Here is a 19,506-nt window from a genome sequence, read left to right as displayed (position 1 = left end):
CTCCGTGCTGCCCTCCCAAGGCCCTGCAGTGGGACTGCTGTGGTCCCGGCTCCAAGGCCCAGGCCCGATAAATCTTCCCAGCCAGAGACTCACTGCGACGACAGGACAAGGCTGGGCGGCCACGGCATTGGCCTCTGATCTCCCCTGGCCGAGTGTTTGTCAGGAGGACGATGAAGAATGAACGCTGGCAAGGAGCGGGTCACTGCTGCCCCGAGGCCCTGCTGAATTGCAGTTCAGACCTCAGCTGCCTGGGGCCGCGGATCAACAGGGAGGCCATTAATCTCTCCAGCAGGGATGAGCGGGAGGAGGGCCTGGGGGAAGGCTCAGCACCCCCCTCTGCCCTGGGCCCCTCTTCAGCTCAGCGCACCCACTCCCTTGGGAGAGATAGGACCAGTGGGGTTGCTGCGGGGGGTGGTCTTGGGGCCGCCCTCTCCTTGCCCACCTCTCTCTGGGTCCTGCTCATGACGTTAACTCAAACTATGTGGGTGAAGGTCTCATGATCACCCTAAGGTGAGGAAGATGAGCAGATCACAGAGGGTCTCTCCCTTCCAGGAGGAGTGAGGAGGGCTCGAGATCCCACAGCCAAGAATTATCCCAGAGCAGGGCAAGTGATACACCTGAGGGCTGTGCAGACAGAATGAGAAGAGCCCAGGGCTTTCCTGGGAAACCAGAGCCCCTGGCAGACCGGGAGCCCCCTCCTCCCAGCAAAGTTCCACCAGCCCTTAGACTGAGTTGAAAGCCTGTTTGAAAGGGATTTGGAGTAAGACACATGCTCCTCCTGGTGGTGACAAAGGGAATTGCATCCCCTCAGACTAAGGCTGCTTTGGTTGCTGCTGTGTGATTAAAAGTTAATTCATTCAATCACTTCCCAGCCTTGGTTGTTATTTGTGACTTAATCTGTGTATGAATTGTGGAAAATCCCAAAGTGAAGTGAAAGTTCAGTAGCTCCCAGTCCACGTGACCTTAATGGGGTGGGAAGGGAAAGTGTTGATGAGGGCTCTGAATGTCACCTGGATCTGTGGTTTCCAGCACTGGCTGCTCTCCTGGGAGCTGGTTAAGCATCACCTGGCATAGGCCCACCCCAAGGTTAATATTTGATAGTTCTGGAGGGGATGCTGGGTAGCTAGTGCTTTGAACAGCACCCCAGGTTCCGCAGGGTGACAGTCTGGAACCCGGTGGAGCCTCACGGTTCACAAGGGCAGAGGGCTTGCAGCAGGGGCAGAGGCCGAAATGACTCACTCAGGACCATTTCCCTCCAAAGCAGCTGGAATTGCCCTCTGTGTTGGCAGCTCAGGGCCTGTGTATGGAACCTTCTAGAAATGTGACTCCTCTCCAAGGCGCTTACTTCTCCTCAGGCAGGCCGCAGGCCTGGAATACCCCTCTTCACGTTCACCTTGCTGCTACATCCAAGAAGCTTCAGGAGCCCCCCTCCTCCTGAAAGCCCCGCTGGCTGGACCTGCCCCATTCCTGTTCCTTTCTCCCACTGTCGTGGATGGCTCCAGTGTCTTGTGTATGGAAATACTGAATTCTATTTAAGGGTTTGGCCTCTCAGGATTTATTTGTCATGGGTGAGCCCACCTTCGGAGCAGGGTGTCACAAAGACCTTGGCTCTGACTTGTAAGAATCAGGCTTTCCCCTCTGTGTCTCCCTGGAGCTTCTCCTCCCAACCCACGGGGTCAGTGAGAAAGACTCTGAAATGGGGGGCCAGAGACCTGGGTTGTAGCTCTGGCTCCGACACAGGCTGGCAGTGTCACCTGGACAAGTCACTGCTTTTCTCGGGACCTCAGTTTCCCTTGCTGAAAATTGAGGATTGTTTATTTTGCTCTTTAGGGGCCTTTGGTGCTCAAGCGTTCTGTGAGTCTGTGAGGGTTGGTGGTCCAGGCAGCAGTGGATTAAGACAAGAGCTCAATTCTCAAGCAGAATGCTGCCTACCCTGCCTCTGTTCCCCCAACACGCCCTCCCTGTTCGTTTTAAACTCTGCTAACTTGCTGCCGTCTTGGGTTCCCAGGCCAGTCCCACCTCCTTCCCTGGCTGCTCCCAGACCCAGATGAGTAAACTGGACACTAGGTGGTGCCATGATCCCACTATCCCATCCAGCCTCTCACAGAGGCCTCTGCAGGGAAGGGAGAGAGGGAAGAGGGGCTCCTTCCAGGGGGCAGAAACTGCCCGAGGGGAGCAGCGTGCTGGGCTGCCAGGGGGCCACAGGCATCAGGAAGGCAGGCACTGGCAGCAGGACCAGCCTGACACCATATCCTGGGTTGAAGTTGTCCTGGGTGAGTGCCTGCCAGAGTGGACAGTGGGCTGGAGGAAACGGCTAACAAGGGGCCCACCCTCACCGTCCACTTTCTGGCCCCTGGCCCTGGGGTTAACCAAGTCAGCACCCAAATAGGTGGATGAGGTTAGGTCCAGCTGAGGCCCCCTGGCCCCACGAGTGGAAAAGGGGTGGCTGGAGCTTAGCACCAGGGTCAGGAAGGGGATAGGAAGACAGCATGTGCTGAGGCCCCCGCCCGGACACCTAGACCCACCCACCCTGGCACGCTGGTGCACCTGGGGAAACGGCAGAGCACATAATATGGCCACAAACAGCTACATCTGTGGCAGCGCAGGGCATGGCTGCAGCTTCTCCCACTGGAGAGCTCCAACAGCCCCACCCAAGGCCTGGGCCGATGATCAGGCAGCTCCAACAGACCCAGCGGCTTTGAACCTGTGACCTTCACCTTCCCGGCTTTCTCTCTGCCTGGCATTTGGAAGGCAGGCTGAGCCCTCTGTCCCTGGGGTCCTTGGCATCGCTAGGAAAGTCCTAGAGGGGATGGTACTGAACTTCCTGCTTAAGTAGGCATGGGCGCCTGAGCGAATAATTGAAAAACAAGGGACCGGGCTGTATGGACTCCGACCTGGAGGAGCGGATGGTGGCAGTTACAGGAGAGAAGGAGGGAGGGAGGCAGGCCAGGGAAGGAGCCGTCTCTAAGGCCGGCTTTATTATCAGCACGGGGTCATGCGGAACCCGGGGCTTCCTTCAGCCCGAGGGCCTGGCAGTTCCGGGGACTAAGACCTATAGCTTTAGGGAGGGCTTCCCAAGCAGCCCCGGTGCAATGGTGGACACGGCTGGCTCTGCAAAGACAAAGACAGGATTGGGGCTGTGAGGGGGCAAAGCGGGACTCTCCTTTCATTCCTTATTCATCTTACCTCACCCTGGCATGTCTCGGCAGCCTCCCTTGGCTACACATGCCACGCCAGGCACTTGGCCATCGTTTAAAAACACATGAGAAGGGGCTTCCCTGGTGGCGCAGTGGTTGAGAGTCCGCCTGCCGATGCAGGGGACACGGGTTCGTGCCCCGGTCCGGGAAGATCCCACATGCCGCGGAGCGGCTGGGCCCGTGAGCCATGGCCGCTGAGCCTGCGCGTCCGGAGCCTGTGCTCCGCAACGGGAGAGGCCACAGCAGTGAGAGGCCCGCGTAATAAAAAAAACACATGAGGGTGACAGACGCCCGGCTGATGGATGAAAGACCCTGACGTCCGTCCCAGCTCGTCCCCACCTCTTCCTTATTATCCACAGCCATCCCCGGCCACCGCCCTTGCCCGCCCCTAACAAACCTACCTCTCGTTACAGCTCATCTTCGGGAACTTGCCTGGGATGGAGGAAAGCAGACAGGTAAGTTGGGGGGTTGGTGAGTTCAGGGGTCCCCGAAGTTGTAGACCCTCCTCACAGGCCTCAGTGACCAAACTCCTCCACATGCTCCTCCCGCCCCTGCCCCGCCCACCCCATCAGTCACCCAGGAAGGCACGCACGCACCGGTGCTTCTTCCTGCCCCCGCAGCGGAATCGTCTGCCTTAAAGAGAAACAGGAGGTTAGTTTTCCAAGGAGACCCTCTCTGCCCTGGAGGACTCGGCTCTGTATTCCCTCCTCCCTCCCACCTGCCTGTACCGCTTGGTGTCTGCCTTGGAGGCCACAGTTGACTGTCTCTCTATATATAGGGCTGCACCATAAGCATTCAGAAGCCCAAGTCAGTCAATTGGTCAGTCAACAAACATTCACTGCAGTGACTCCGTGGGGGACTGTGAGTGCACTGAGAGTGGTGCTGAGCCTGGGCCATTGTGGTGCCCCCTGCGTGGTGCTGGGCATGCAGAAGCTGCTCAAGAAGCTCTTGGAGAAGAATGGCAGGAAGTCCAGAGCCAAGACCCCTGCTCCTGTCCATCTGCCTTCCACCTCCTATGTGCTCAACACTGCCACCAGGGAGCCTCCAGGGGAATCGGGGAGACTGGCCACGTCTGCAAAGTGCAGCCGTCAGGAGGTGGGGCACCGCCCATGTATGTGTTAGAATCCCAGGACACAGAGGTATATCTGCTACATTCTCTCTCTTCTTTTCATTGGTGTGTTTCTGTGTATGTTTCTTCTGGTTGCACCTGAACAAGTCCACGAGCATTTATTAAGCTCCTGCTGTGTGCCTGCTGGGGCTGGAGCTGGAGCCAGGACCCTTTTCTCCCCTAGAACATCCCATGCCTATGCTGGATCCTTCTGAGTGCTTTCTTGGCTGCTGTGTCTTTGGCTGCCAGCCCTAACCTTCTGAGGCAAGTGGGATCATCCCCATTTAACAGATGAGCAAACTGAGGCCCAGAGAGTAGGGGATCCATGGTAAACTAACAGGGGTGCCTAAGGCCTCTGGCTGCCAGGCACGGTTGCCTTCTGGCAGCAGGCAGGGGGTTGGTGGAGGTGGTTGCGGCTGAACCCGCTCTGCTTCCTATTCAGCTACGGAACCTCAGGCAGCTTGCTGCACCTCTCAGGATGGGTCTGGTTTTTCATCTGCAAAATGGTGACATTGGTGGCCATCCCTCAGTGTTGCCAAGAGGATTAAATGGGCCGAGATGTAGCTCAAGCCAAGAAAGCATCCAGATCTAGGGGAGGAGGTGTCCAGTGGAGGCTGGTTCCCTCCCTTCGCCTGGCTCCACGTGCACTGGAGCTTCCCAGGGCCGCTGAAAGCCAGCTCTCCCATCTCCACAGCCTTCCCCCCAGCATCCACTGGAGGGCGCACTGGAGGAAGAAGGAACCTCCTGGGTGGTCTGAGGACCAAGCAGCGGGGCATCCAAGACTCCTCTTTTCATCAAGGTGGCCCTCCGTTTCCACATCCTGCGTGGGGGAGGGGAGGGCATCCTAGAAACTCACTTCCCCCTTCCGGGATCTGGGAAGGGGGCAAGAGGGCTCTCCCCCCCACACCTGGGAAGCCAGTGCGCTCAGTGGCTTTGAGATGTGTCCCCAGCAGCACCCCACTTCCCACAAGAAGGCCTCACTTACTGAGGATGATGATAAGCCCCACGATGAAGGCCAGGGCAGCGAAGATCAGGCCCCCGTTGCGGACAGTCTCATAGTCTGAGGGAGGAGAGAGCAAGGAAGTGGAATGAGTGATCCCAGACCCCTCCCTGCAGCCAACCTGGCAGCAGCCCTACAGTAACTGGCGAAGGTGGGGGACGCATAACCCAGGGCTGGGAGAGACCAGGAACCAGGGTTACATGGTGGGGGGGCGGTGCTCAGGAAGGGTGCGGAGGAGGGGCCCACCAGGCTCACCATAGGAGAATGGGTCCACGTCCTCCTTGGGGCTGCCACCTGAGGAGAGAGCCAGAAGTGGGTGAAGGGTGAGTCACCGACAGTGGTGTGTTTCAGCCACAGAAACAGTGGAACTCCCATCCTTCCCATCCCAGCACCCCTAGGGGTCCAAGGGGGCCAGGCGAGGCTGGTGGAGAGACATCCACGAGCAGGGGCTGCTGAGTCTGCTAATGCCGCTGCCCCCACTGCCCTAGGCGGCTCCCAGCAATCGGCTTGGGACCAAATACTGTGCCTCCAAAGCAGGGACCCACGATGCCTGTGGAGGCCTCTGGCACCTCTGGTAGGGGCTGGTTCCTTCCTCTCCTTGCTTCATACAAAAGTAAGAAAAGGCCAACAGAGGCATCTCCCATAAGACTCACCAGCAACCTCTCTCCATATAAATAATCAACTACAAGGTACTTGGCAAATATTTGTGAAGTGAATGGATGAATAAATAAATAAATAGAACCTTAACGTTCACTGAGCAGAAGGAGGAAACTGAGGCCCACTTTGAAGACTTGTCTAAAGTCCCAATGAAAGTTGGAGGCAGAACTGGATCTTGGACCCATGTTTCTAGATTCTTCTCTCCTACGTTGCTGTCCTCAGGAGGAAGCAAATTTATTTCAGAAGCATTAATGTATTGTGCTTACCATGTGCCAGGCTGAGGCTAACAAAGCAGTAGCTCATTTAACCATTGTAACAACCCTATGAGGCATTAATATTCTTCCAATATAATCCATGAGAAGATGGAGGCACAGAGGGGCAAAGCAACTCACCCACAGTCACACACCTAGAAAAGGGTCGAGCTGGGAATGAACCCAGGCAATTGGTTGTTAAGAATCTAGGTGCTTAACCCCTTTGCTGGGCTGCCTGTCACATGGTCAGGAGAAAGGAGACATTTCAAGGCCAAGTGGTTCAGTCCAGTCTCCAGCCCCAAGCAGATATCATGGCTCTGCTTCTGGCCCTGTAAACTGAGCACACTCACTGTTGGGCAGCTGGAGGGCACCTGGCCAGAGCTTTTCTGCCACGGCTAGGGTGGCCCCTTTTCTCTGCCCTACTTGAGCCCCTTCTTGGCACTAGGGAAGCAGTGCCCAAGGTCAAAGGAACGCACCAGTTGGCACCTCCCAGGCTGTGCTGAACTGTGCCTGGGCCGTGGGGCCCGGTGAGCCCAGCTGTCCTGGCGGTACACCCGCCCTAGGCAAGGAGATAACAGGCTAGAAGGGGTCTGCTCCTGGGCCTGTAGGGCCTGAGGCCAAGGGAGCCTATGGGGGGGCCCAGGCACCCGTCACCATGCAGAAGGCCTCCGAAGTTGTCTCCCCAGATTCGGTTCAGGTCTTGTTCAAGGTCACATGGGGCATTAGTGTCAGAGCCATGAGCAAACTCACAGCTCCCCTCACCATACCAGGAACCCGTCTCCTCCCTGACCACCGCGTCTTGAGCCATTGGATGAGCCAGCCCCCACCCAAAGCCCTCATCTTTTCTAGATCTGGCTCTAAGACCACCACAGACAACAGAAGGCCCACTGGATTCCAGGCCTGATCACCCTCGTTCGCAGGATGACTTCTGGGCGCGTGTCGTGAACTTGGGCCTCTCACCCCAAAGCCAGCCTGAGAAGGCTGAGCAGAGGGGCCCACTCCTGCCCCAGCCAGCCTGACCCCCATCTGCCTCCTGCTCTGAGCTTAAACAGTCCCAAAGATACATGGAACCAGGACCAATGCATGCCAGAAAGTCAAGATAGAAGCTCACCACTCCCTACCCCCCAGCAGCTCCTACTTGGCACCCAAGGTTCCACCATTCAAGCTAGATTTCTTTGGAGTTAAGGTGGGATCCTCTTTTAAAAGCAAATTTTCTTAGCAGGAAGGCTGGCACGGGAGGAGGCAGGGGCGGCGGGTACTCTTGGAAGGCAGGGGTGCCAGGAGGCGGAAGAGTGGGGTCCTGCTCAGCCTCCAAAGATGGTCCGAGGCACCTAATGCTTCACACGCACACACACACTCACCGTCATCTGTCGACAACCCTGCCATGTCCCCCCGCAGACCGGGCACGTCCCACTGCCCTCTTCCCGCTGCCTCTGCTTCGGGGAGAGTGCCTGGCTGTGGGGTGGCCAGGGATGGGGGAGACATTAAACATTAACAGTGCCAGGTAATATTTACCCTGGTCACAAGAAAGGCCCTGGTGTGGATAGTGGGGCTCCTGCTGAGGCATGAGGAGGTGCAGGGGCAGCAGGGGCAGGGAGGAGTTGGCCGGCTTTCCAAACCCTCCCCAAGGAAATTTCCAGAGAGAAGTGCCGGGGACAGATCAGCCGTGGTGTCCTTCCCCCAGCCGGAGAGGTCACGGCTGGGGCTGTGACAATGGGGAAGTGGGAGTTTCGAAATATATTCCGTGTATACTACAGCCTGGGGGGCAAGGTCGGGGGTCCCATGGAGGCCCCTGACCCTAGCAGCGGCCCACCTCACCCACCGCTATGGAGATCGTTGTTTTGGCTGATGTGTCTTGTCTGGCACTCTGGTCCCAGGGTACCCGGCCCCTCCTGCCTCACAGCCCATCTGAGCCCCCCATGCACGTTCACACCTCCAGGCCTTCGCTGCCTGGGAACGCCCTTTCTTCTGTTATCTTCTTCATCCATCCAGGCTGCATCTAACAGCTCACACCTCAGTCAGTGTCATCCCTAACCAACCCCTCGTCTCCTGCAGCCTCTGGCAGTTTCCTTCTCCAGCCAGTTTCCCACTGTTACACGGTAGGCTCCCTCAGGAGGGACCAAGCCCTGCCACAGGGAGAGCGCCTTGTTTTCATGATTTGCAAAACACGTTCCTATTAGTTCCTTGCACTTTGTGTTATTTCCCCATTTTACAGATGAGGCATCTGAGGCACAGAGAGGGTAGGGCCCTGGCTCAAGGGCACAGAGCGGTGAGAGGCAAGGTGGAGACTGAGAGCCACACCCTCAGCTTTAGGAATCAGGAAATTTCCCACACTTCCAAGGCCTCCTCCCTCCTCTACTGTGGCCCCACTCACCTTGGGGACCGCAGCACTGGGTACTCCATGGATGCTCATATTCCTGGCTGAGTTCTAATCAATCGAATTGGCTTCCAGAAGAGGCTGATGCTCAGTTGTAGCCAAAGGGCCAAGGTCAGCAGTCAGTGTCCATCAGGGGTGGGTTAGTCCTTCAAAAGGACTCCATCTATTAATCTTCCTGGAGCAGTGGCAGGGGATCAAGGTTTGAGTGCATTTCCTGGCTCCTCCACTTGCTAAGTATATGGCCTCTGTCAAGTTACTTAACCTCTGTGTGCCTCAGTCTCCTCATCCGTAGAATGGGTTGTGATGAGGAGAAAGTGAGATAATGCAGTAAAGGGTGTGGCAGGGGGCCTGGTACACAGTAAGTGTCATTATTGTTACTGTCATACACTGTCAGACCCAGAAAAGCCAACCACCTTCCAGCAAAATGAACATGAGGGTGAGATGGAAAGGGGAAATGTCACGGCCTGCAGACCAGGAGCCGAGACACCCATTCAGCTCTTCTGCTTTCAGGGCCAAGTGATGAATATTCATGAAAATACAACAGAGCTAACATTTGGTAGGGGCTGAGCATGTGTCAAGTTCTTGCATGCATTGTCCTGCTGAATGCATGCTTGCTCCATTCCACAGATAAAGAAACTGAGCTGGTCATTGACTCCACAATGACCCTGAAGGTGGCCAGGGCAGTGCCATGATCCCCACTGGGCAGCCCAGGAAGACTGAGGGCAGGGAGGTTGAGGGACTTGCCTGAAACACCCAGTCAGGGACAAAACCAGAGCTAGAAAGCCCCCATGGCTGTACTCCCAAAACTCCGGGGGCCCTCCACACAGACACTGGTACCTCCTTATTATACATTATCTTGGTATCTTAGTACATTTTGTCTATCTTTGTAAGCCACTGTGGATTCTTTCTGGAGTATAAAAATAGGTAGAAAGTTGATAGATAGATAGATAGATAGATAGATAGATAGATAGATGATAGATAGATGAATGACTATGATAGATGATGATGATGATGAAGATGATAGATGGATAGATAGGTAGATAGATAGATGATAGAAGACAAGAGAAATAGGGAAAGCAAATCAGTAGCTGCATTTTTAACTCTATATGCAAGGCTCTGTTCTAAACACTTTACAAAAATTAACTCATTTAATCATCACAGCAACTCTATGAGGCAAGGAAGGCATTATTATCATCCCCATTTTATAGATGAAGAAACTGAGGTACAGAGAAGTAAAATAACTTGCCAGGGGCCAGGCAGCTACGAAGTGGGGGAACCAAGCTCTGAACCCAGCAGTCTGGCTTCAGAGTTCCTGCAGATGGACAGACAGACAGATGGACACACAGACAGAAAGGGGGCTGTTGCACAAGTTGCCTTCCTAGCTCTTGCAGCTCAGAGATGCTGGGAGCAGAGATGACGGCACACCCAGGACCCATACCCAGATGCCCTTGTTTAGAAATCCCGCCTCTCCTCGTTTCTGCTTTTCCTGTACTCCTGGGGAGCTGGGGGTGCACTTGAAAGTGATGGGGTGGACACCTGTGTCAGAGTCTGAGCAGGTGGGGGGATGGGGTTCAGGGGACTCACCCAGGTACCACCTGTCCATGGCAGGAGCTGCTGGCTGTGTCCTCAGTGGAAGAGAAAGTTATGAGGTGCTAGTGACCCAGGGCCTGGATGGGAAGAGTGGCCCTCCCTCCCTCCACACCCCAGCTGAGCCCACGGGCAGGAAGAGACAAAGGCAGGGAGGAGGGACTGGCAAGGGAGCCTTCATCTCGTGCCTGCCTGCCTGCCTGCCTGCCTGCCTGCCTGCCTGCCTACCTGCCTGCCTGCCTGCCTGCCTGCCTACCTGCCTACCTGCCTGCCTGCCTGCCTGCCTGCCTGCCTGCCTGCCTGCCTGCCTGCCTACCTGCCTGCCTGCCTGCCTGCCTGCCTACCTGCCTGCCTGCCTGCCTACCTGCCTGCCTGCCTGCCTACCTACCTGCCTGCCTGCCTGCCTGCCTGCCTGCCTGCTGGCTTGCCTACCTGCCTACTTGCCTACCTGCCTGCCTGCTGGCTTGCCTGCCTGCCTGCCGGGGCAGGCTGGGCCAGAATCCACGTGGGAGTGGGGGAGATTCTCTGACCTCCACAGTGATCTGAGGAAGGGGGAAGCTGTGAGCCACAGAAAGCAGTGGGAGCGGGAAGGCAGAGCACTGGGGAGAGATGCCACAGCCAGCAGCCTCCGTGCGGCCCAAGGTGCCTGCAAAGGTCACCAGGAGCCAGGAGGGCACTGGCCGGGGCCACAGCCTGTGGAATCAGAGCCCTTGCTCTCCACCTGCCCTTGAGGCAGCTGAGGGAGACACTCAGGGGCACGTGTGGGTTCCCCCGGGCCTTTACTCAGCGACACCTCACTCCTCCAGCCCAGTCAGGCCTTGGCCCTGATGATCCTGCCTTGTTCTCGAGCTAGGAGTCCGCTGGGACTGGGCAGACCTGCAGCAGGTCCTTGGAAGCTGCCCTGGGTGGGGAGGGAATGTTTCCAGGCCACGGCCCGGGGCCCGAGGCACCAGCTGCAGCCTCTTGTGTCACCCCGGGACCTGGGCAGAGATGGGGAGCCGGTGTGTGACCCACCCTTCCTCAGCTGGGACCCCCCACTTAGCCCCCAGTGACTTACCTGAGGCTATGATGTCAGATCCGCCCAGCGGCCCAGCAGGAGATACCAGCAGCTTAGTGAGGCCTCTGAGGGCTGCCGATTGGTGCCGCAGTGCAGGGTGGACAGAAGAGAGCACTTCCAGTGGGAAGGCAGGTATGGAGGGCCGGCCTCCCAGCTGGAGCCAGGAGCCAACAGTGGGAGCGGGAAGGCAGAGCAGCCCCTACCCTGGCTCAGCCAAGACCCTGTTCCCTGGCCCCTGAGGCCCCTGACAGGGCCTGGAGCAAGGCTGCAATAAGCACTCTGACCAAGGGGGAAGCAGGTGGGGGGTGGGGGGTGGGATGAACTGGGAGACTGGGATTGACACATATACACTATTAATACTATGTATAAAATAGACAACCAATGAGAACCTACTGTATAGCACAGGGAACTCTGCTCAATACTCCGTGGTGACCTAAATGGGAAGGAAATCCAAAAAAGAGGGGCTATATGTATACGTATAGCTGATTCACTTTGCTGTACAGTATAAACTAACACAGTACTGTAAAGCAACTATACTCCAATAAAAAAAATAAAATATAAGTGGCCACAGAGAAAGAAAACAAATAAGCAGTCTGTGTGGCTCACTTGGGACCACAGGATCGTCCTCAGGTCCCTTCCTTGTGGGTCGCCCTGCTCGGCCATCCCAACACAGACACTGAAAAGCAGGGTCTGGGCCCAGACACTGACCCTTGGCTCTGGTCAGATGACACCCACCACTCTGTCCCTCCTTAGCAAAGCTTCCTGCCCTGAGGGGGTGACTCATGACACCCCCTCAGAGCTGCCCAGGCTGGAAAACACTCTGGAAATAGAGACAGGCAGGCCTGGAGGGGGTTGTCTGACTGGGCTGAGATCTGTCCTGGGGGGCCACCCCCCCAGCAGGTAGCCCTGCCTCCAGGCTCCTCGTCCCTTCCCCACGAGGCAGGGGCCCACCTGCCCAGGGACCTAGCTTCTCACAAGACCAGGCCTAGTCACATGTTCCCAAGTGGAAAACTGCGTGCTCACGGCCCAGAGTGCCAAGCAGACATTCCCCAGGTTGGGCACTTGGAGAAGTTCCTAAATCTCGGGGCTAGATGGGCCTTTAGTCCCAGTCTAGCCCTTGCTGTGTCCTAGAAGCCCGTCTTTATCTGGCTTCTAGATAAAGGGCTGACCTCTCTGACCTTCTCTCCACTCCAGCCACACTGGTCCCCTTTATGGTCCTCTAATCCTCCAGACACGCTCCAGCCTCAGGACCTTCACATGGCTATTCCCTCTTCCTGAAGACTCTTCCTCCAGAGAACTTCCTGGCTGAATTTGCTCAGGTCATTCTTCAAAGACTGACTGCAAAGACCCTTCCTTGCATCCCCACCTAATATTTACACACCCACTCTGCAACATTTCAAATTCGGGGTTTTTTTTGTAGCACTTACTATATCTGATTAAATACATATTTTCCTTATCTTGCTTCTCATTTCTCTCCTAACTAAAACTTAAGCTCCAGGAGAGCAAGGAGTTTTGTTGGTTCTGTTCATTCCTAGATCCCCAGTGCCTAGAACAGGGCCTGGCACTTAGTGGATCCCTAGTTTTGTTAACTGAATGGATTAGTTCCAGAGGTGAAATAATTTTGCCAGCTGCACAGGCAGACCCACAACTTGCCTAACGCAGCCTCTTCCCATGAAATCACCTGTAATAAGTAGCAAGAACTAGTTTGTCCCCACGGAGAGACAGCGAGTGGCCAGCACACCCCACCCCCAGCCGACGGCTTCCCCAGAGTCCTTCCTGGGGAGTTCCCCGGCCCCCGCCCTCTGCTCCCCTCCAGCGCTTCACCTGGAGCCCTGCAGCAATTTTCATAAAAGTGTTCGTTTGTCTGTTCAGGGGAAGCCAGGTGTTAAGAGTCAAGGAGGTCCTGCCCCTCTCACCTCACCCACACCCAAGTCCTTCCTTGTCCTGACTGAGGTCATCAGCCTGGCTGACGCTGGGGACAGGGACCCCCCCACACACCTCAGAGACACCCTACAGCCTTCCAGGGAGGCCCTGGCTCCTTCAACCTGGATCATGGCCACGATCCCCCGGAGAGAAGCCCAGGGAAGCCTCCCCCCACGCACCTCTGCGAGCAGCACAGGGGTTCCTTGCAGACAGATGCACCCACGCTTAAATCCTGTTGCATCCTGACTCCTTACTACGGATTGCGTGATGCTGGGGAAGGTTACCTCTCCCAGTTCTCTTCTCCCATCTATAAAATGGGATGATAGCACCTACCTTGCAGGGCTGTCGCAGGAATAGATGTGGTGTAGGTAGAAGGCCTGGCCAAGAGGGTCCTAATAAGTGCCAGCTTCACTACCCTCACCCTGAGCCGGCCCTCCAGGAGACAAGGACACTCGCGGTAATCCCTTCCCTGGGCTCAGTCGTCAGTGGGGTGATCTTTAAAGCAGGCTCTTGGGGTGCCTTTCTGTCCCTGACCCTCAGCATGATCTCTGCCAGCCAACCACCCACGCGGCATCCCCAGCCTTCCCTTCCTCCCCCGAAACCCCATGCAAAATGGCTGTTTCCTGCTGGCATCTGGCCCTACCTCTTGTTCTTCCAGTCTTTTCTGGGAAATGGGGGCAACTGGGGTGGGAGCACCACTCTTCCATCCTGGAAAGACCACAAGGCAAAGACCCCCAACCCCTCCTCCTCTGTCTGTTGTTCCAGGCTAGAGCCAAAGAGGGGCACACTCTGCTGTTTGCCCCAAGACCCAGAAATCAAGGTGCAATTTGGGAGGTGTGGAGAGGTAGCCCCAACTTCCAGATCCCTCCTTCCGTGCTGCCTGTCCAGAGGGACAGTGTCCTCAGTCGACGTGCCTCAGCCTCTCCTGTCTTCCCCCAGCAGGTCTCCTTTGTCTCCCGATTCCTCAGCCTTGGCCAACCGTCTGGGGTGGTCATGGCTGGGCTCGTGGGGTAGGGAGTTAACAGACTGGGACATCGGCTGAGTTTTGTCTCCCTGGTGCTCAAGAGCCAGCAACGAGGCAAAGGACCTCATCACCAGTCTCCTCGAGATGGGATCCTCCAGATCCACCTGCCCTGGGTGTGGGGGGCTGCACAGCAGAGGGCACAGCCTTGGACTCCAGGCCCCCAGCCAATCCTCCTGGTGCTGGCTCACAGCTGGAGAGAAGCCAGAAGCCCCTAGAAAGCCCCAATTCCCGGCTCAGGTCCGTCTTCAGCTGCATGGCATGCGTGGTCCCTCGGCAGGGAAGGTGGTGACTCTCAGGCCCCATCTGTGTTGCCCAGATGTCCCAAACCCCAAGGAACGCTGGCTCCTGGCTCCTGCTGTGGCTGTGGATGCCAGGGTCCCTGGGGTCTTATAAGGCAGGGCTGGGAGGGGGTGGGCCCTGGAGGGTCCATTCCTTAATTGTTGGCTTCAAGATGGCGCAAGCCATGGGGCACACAGGTCCTGGGAGCTGCCAAAGGGCAATGTACTCAGAGCCAAGGTCGCCCAGGTCTTTCTGCTCCCCGAGCAGGCAGGAGATGGGGACGTCCTCTTCCGTTTCTACAGCTGGTGACAAGGGCAAACCCGTTTGACCCACCTCTCCCACAGTGAATACCCTGGAGAGAAATGCATTCTTGACTTTTCTAAGAAGTCACGTCTGGGCTTGAACTAGAACAGAGGCTGTTTCTCTCCAGCTGCAGCCCTTCTCCTTCCAGTAACCACATCCTTCCCTACTTCTGAAAAGCAGGTCCCAACTCAATACCTCCAGGAAGACCTCCAGGATCAAGCCCACCCCTTGCTGCTCCCGGTCTTCCTCCATGACCTTCTGGATTCCACTGACATGGCCCAAATGGCTCACACCTGGCTTTGTAATCATCTTTGGCATTTATTTCACAAGACTACCAAGTCTATTCTGGCTTTTTCAAGGACACAGATCATGGGGTCTGTTAAATGTCTGTCTTCACTGAGTCTGGTGCCCATCTCTGATCACTTGGTAACAATTCCATCCATTTTATGGTTCTTGATTGTTCCAAAGAACTCTTGCCTGTTTGATCTGCTTCGTTCCGTCCAACGACTTAGTCAAGCAAGTTTTGAGATACCCATCTTACAGAAGAGGAATCTCCCATGGTACATGGACAAGTCAAAACCTGAACCCCAGTCTAAAAGATAGAAGGGGAACCCTGCTATCAAAGAAAGAGCACATAAGGAACTGGATGGTAATATAAATATTAATAACGTGGACAAAAAATGTTGCCTGCCATATATTAGTAAACAATGAATGTTGCCCACCATCAAACCATCAGCCACTGCTGGTGACAGTGCACCCTGAGGGGAATATAGGGTGAAGAAAAACAAGATACTGGCCCTAGGCAATTAAGATGAATATCAAAGGAATAATTTCAATGAGCCCAGACTCATGCATCTTCCCATACATAGAAAGGCACTAAAATCCTTAACTTGGGATGCCTGGTTTTTGTGGTTAGCAGTAATCTTTTCATGTTTAGCTGTACATGGTTTTGTTTGTTTGTTTTTCAGTAAAAACTCCTATATATCCTGGCTTCTCCCTTACCTCTTCGGAACAGTTCCGCAGAGCTATCTGAGAGGCTGTCCCCCAGACCATAGTCCTCAGTAATACCCCCGAATAACACATAATTCTCAACTTTTAGGTTGTGTGTTATTGTCGACAGTAACATAATATCTACATGTAAAATTTTCAGTGTTTTTATGTCCATTGTGTCACTCTGACCCTGTGAGGTAACAGGAAAGATATTGATAGGCCCATTGGACAGTTGAGGAAACCAAGGCTCCCAGGTTTACACAGGAGCCCAGCTTACCCCATGGCTAGGAAGGACTTCATCTTGCAGAGAAGGAAACTGACAAAGATACTGGGGTCTGCCCCAGATCACACAGCTAGAGGGAACACAAGGAAATGTCCTGAGCCTCTTTCTGTTCCACCAGGCCACCTCCAAGTCTGGCTGGGAGGCAGGAACCCACTCCTCTGGATGGTGCAGGGGGCCCACCACCTGGCAGCTCCTAACACCCCAAGTCCCTCAGGATACCTGATCGCGCCATCACCTGCTCTGCGATCCCTGCCTTGGAAAGTGCCCCACTATTGTGCAACCAGGCACGGGGCTGGGGCTAGGGCTGGCTCCATAAAATCAGCAGCCGGTTGGCTTGAGCTGGCTGATTCTGGCCCCCTGGAGTTCAACTGTGACAGCAATGAATCACACGAATGGTGAGAGGTGGCCGCTCTCCCTCTCTGCGGCCTACAGATAGGTATTTCCAAGGCTCCTCCCCTGGCTCAGGCAAACACACCTGACCTAGCCCCCACCATCTGTCTCACTCTCTCTGGGCCCAGGGTGAGGCAGACCAACCAGGGACAAGGTTGGGTGAACCAGACAGAGCTGGACCGCTCTCCCACCCTGGCTCTGCCAGCCCACAATCCTGGGGAGGGCAGAACCCTCCTCCCCACAAGAAGAGAAGGAGCCCGCTGACCTTGGGGTGTGCTTCAGCCTGGCATACCCCTCACCCACCCCTCTCTCCCTGTTGCTTGCACTGTGCCTCTGACTCTCTTCCAAGAACAATTTGGCAAGTTCCTATCCACAACCTGCAAAAAAAAAGGGATGGGGAGGGCCACAGCCCAGGGGGACCCAGAAGGCAGACTGACCTTTTTTTATGTGGTACTAAGTAGCACAAACAGCTCATGCGAATAGACTTGAAAACCTTTGGAGTGGAATTCATGGGGAGGTGGGAAGCAGGGGGAACAGCTGGGAGGTGAAATGTGCAGGACACCTGCGATCTCTGTCTGAGACCCTTCTGGGAACTGGCACAGCACGACAGCTTTCCCGTTCAACCGAGTTACATTTGCTATATTCAACCAAATCACAAATATAACTTGCGTGCCTAGAGGCTGAGTGGACAGACGCAGTCCTGCCTGCATGGAGTGCTGGTCCAGAAGGAAGACACACATTAAGCAGTGATCCATGCCTGGATTCTGGATTCTTCTGCCCTGGCCCTGCAGTGCTAGACCAAAGAGGAAGAAGCAGCTCATCCATTGGTTGGGCGGTGAGGGGGTCGTCCATTCAGGCCCGGACACTTAGGTCATTCTGGGTAGGTTCTCAGAGTCCATCTTGCCTAGGGGATCCCATCTGCTGGTTACTTTCCCTCACCTTGAACACTTCCAGTGACTGGGAGCTCACTCCAGTTTTGGATCACCGTAGCCTGGGAACTAAGCACTCACCCACGATAGGCCAAGTTTTACCTCCTGCTCACGTCCAGCTGATGGGCCTGGGTCCTCTGCTCTGTGGCACAGGGTCACACTGGCTTGGAGCTGGATGGGCCTGGGCTAGACCCTGGCTTTGCCACCAGCAGTGCAAACTCAGGCAAGATCCACCAAGCCTCAGTTTCCTCATCTGTAAAATAGGGATGCCATCATACAGAGTCGTGAGTTCTGAATGAGTTGGTACACGTGAAGACCTCAGCCCAGTGTTTGGCACATAGTAAATGCTTGATAAATGTTAGCTGCATCCATTCATTCATTATTGTTATTATTTTGATCATCAGTTTCTTTGACTGTTCTTTACGTGTCTTGTTTCCAGACCACTCACCTCTCACGGGACTCTCCTCAGAGCACAGTTCAGCTAGTTTATGCCCTGAAGGGACCGCCAGGCTCCAGAAGAAGCATCACCAGCCCAGACGATCCTCTTCCTCTATCTGGATATCAGCCTCCTAAAGAAGGAAGCCAGGCCACGTGTGTACTATAACGAGCTCTGGAGACAGACAGCCTGGGCTCAACTCCTAGCTCCTCTACCTGCCAGCCGTGTGGCCCTAGACCAGTCACAAATGTATCAGAGAGAATCTAAAATGTGAATATCTAGCTCAGATATCATGCTGGATTACCAGGAGGAAAAATAGGTAGGTTCTCAGAGTCTGCCAGAGTAGGGATAACCATTTTCCATCTATGCTAGAGATGAGAACTACCATTCTCTATTGTTAACATAATTATTATGAGAAAAATCAGAACCTCCCCGCTGGACTTCCTTACACTTATTTTTGTAGTTTAATGTTTTCTTTTCAATAATGAATGTGGGGAGGTACCCACCAACTTTTGTGTACCTGGGGCCTCTAAGGATCTTCATCCAGCCTTTCTCTGAAATTGCTGCAAAGCCTACAAATTCCCTGACACATAGTGAGTGTTCCATGACTGGGGGGTCATTAGCTTATTCCCAAAGTTTAAGCATGACCAGAGATGTTTTAACCACCATGATCTCTGGGTTGACAGTGCTGAGCTTGACCTCAACTATAAGCCTCAGTCTTTTCAAGGACCTAGGGGACTGAAGGCACAAGCAGTGGAGGAGGACAGGCAAAACGGATGTCCCAGGGGTGGCCAGGGGTGAGTGGCTGGACCCCCAAGTCCCTCAGGACCCATGCCTTGTGAGTCTGCAGCTCCAAACAACTCAAAGAATCTAGGCAGACCCTACGAAGACTTTTTTGAGAACGTAAGGTGTTGCAGGCATTCTTAGGTCAGAACAAGACATAGCCCTTGCCCTCTAGGACTTGGGTCTCATGATAAAGACACATAAAACACGTAGAGGTGGGGGCCACACATGGGCGTCCTCCAAGGGAATCAGCTCACAGCTGTATTTGTTTGCCCAACAGTACTTTTTAAAAAGCTGAATTGGAATGTCTTTGGGAGGATGCTCTAGGTGACCCCAGGTCCCTATGCCCCCCATCTGTTGTGTCACTTACCAGACGGACATTATCCAACGGGCCTCTACAGTTGGGATCCAAGGCATAGAGCATTAAACATGAAAATAAAGGCAGGAACCAGTGTGACTGGAGCACAGAAAGAAGGGACTCATCTACCTTAAGTCCAAGAAGGCTTCACAGAGGAGGGGGTATTTGGGTTTAGAGAAAGATGAAAGGGTAAAAGGGCTTTGCTCATAACCCAAGTAACCCACCCACACCCCCCTCTGTCCTTAGGTAGTGGCCCCAGACGTGACCAAAGGGACAGGTGAGAACCTTTCCTTCCAGGCCAGCAAGCCCTCGGTCAAGCCATCGTGATTCCCTTCTCTCCAGGGCATGTGGGAGGCACAGGTCCAGCTATGGGGTGGAGCCTGAACCCACTGACCAGGGCGGAAGCAGGGGGAGGAAGGGGTGAGGAGAAGGGGTGCGGGTAAAGGAGGGGAGAGGAAGGGGAGGCACGAGGAGAAGCAGGGGAGCAGCTAAGTGGTCAAGCAGCGGAAATAAACCCACCCCCGGAAATAAACCCACCCCCCGAGATAAACCCACCCCCGGAAATAAAACACCT

The 19,506-nt window shown here is 55.0% G+C and overlaps 1 protein-coding gene across 2 annotated transcripts; it reads right to left on the bottom strand.

Annotated features, from left to right (window-relative positions):
* Positions 1–2,959: 2,959 nt before the first annotated feature.
* On the bottom strand, positions 2,960–11,338 carry FXYD2 (FXYD domain containing ion transport regulator 2). Of its 2 annotated transcripts, XM_079707891.1 has the most exons (8): positions 11,235–11,338; positions 8,588–8,765; positions 7,575–7,668; positions 5,561–5,599; positions 5,291–5,365; positions 3,794–3,830; positions 3,599–3,629; positions 2,960–3,111 (listed from the first exon to the last, which is right to left on the bottom strand). In XM_079707891.1, exons 2-7 carry the CDS (start codon positions 8,624–8,626, stop codon positions 3,605–3,607), a joined length of 309 nt encoding a protein of 102 aa, XP_079564017.1. In that variant the 5' UTR covers positions 8,627–8,765; positions 11,235–11,338; the 3' UTR covers positions 2,960–3,111; positions 3,599–3,604. The 2 variants fall into 2 exon arrangements, with proteins under 2 accessions (XP_079564017.1, XP_079564018.1); XM_079707892.1 differs by lacking the exon at positions 11,235–11,338 and having other exon boundaries at positions 8,588–8,784.
* Between the last annotated feature and the right edge of the window lie 8,168 nt (positions 11,339–19,506).

This window comes from Hyperoodon ampullatus (assembly GCF_949752795.1).
Source record: "Hyperoodon ampullatus genome assembly, chromosome: 7".
Lineage (NCBI taxonomy): Eukaryota > Metazoa > Chordata > Mammalia > Artiodactyla > Ziphiidae > Hyperoodon > Hyperoodon ampullatus.
The sequence above is the reverse complement of the archived record's forward strand: the minus strand, read 5'-3'. Positions and strand labels throughout refer to the sequence as shown.

Excerpts from the sequence above, each read along its gene's own strand:
- FXYD2 (XM_079707891.1), bottom strand. The coding sequence starts at position 8,626 with ATGAGCATCCATGGAGTACCCAGTGCTGCGGTCCCCAAG. Across the intron at positions 5,600-7,574 it reads AGGGTTGTCGACAGATGACG|GTGGCAGCCCCAAGGAGGAC; the intron begins GTGAGTGTGTGT and ends CTCTCTCCTCAG. Across the intron at positions 3,831-5,290 it reads GGGGCTTATCATCATCCTCA|GCAGACGATTCCGCTGCGGG; the intron begins GTAAGTGAGGCC and ends TTTCTCTTTAAG.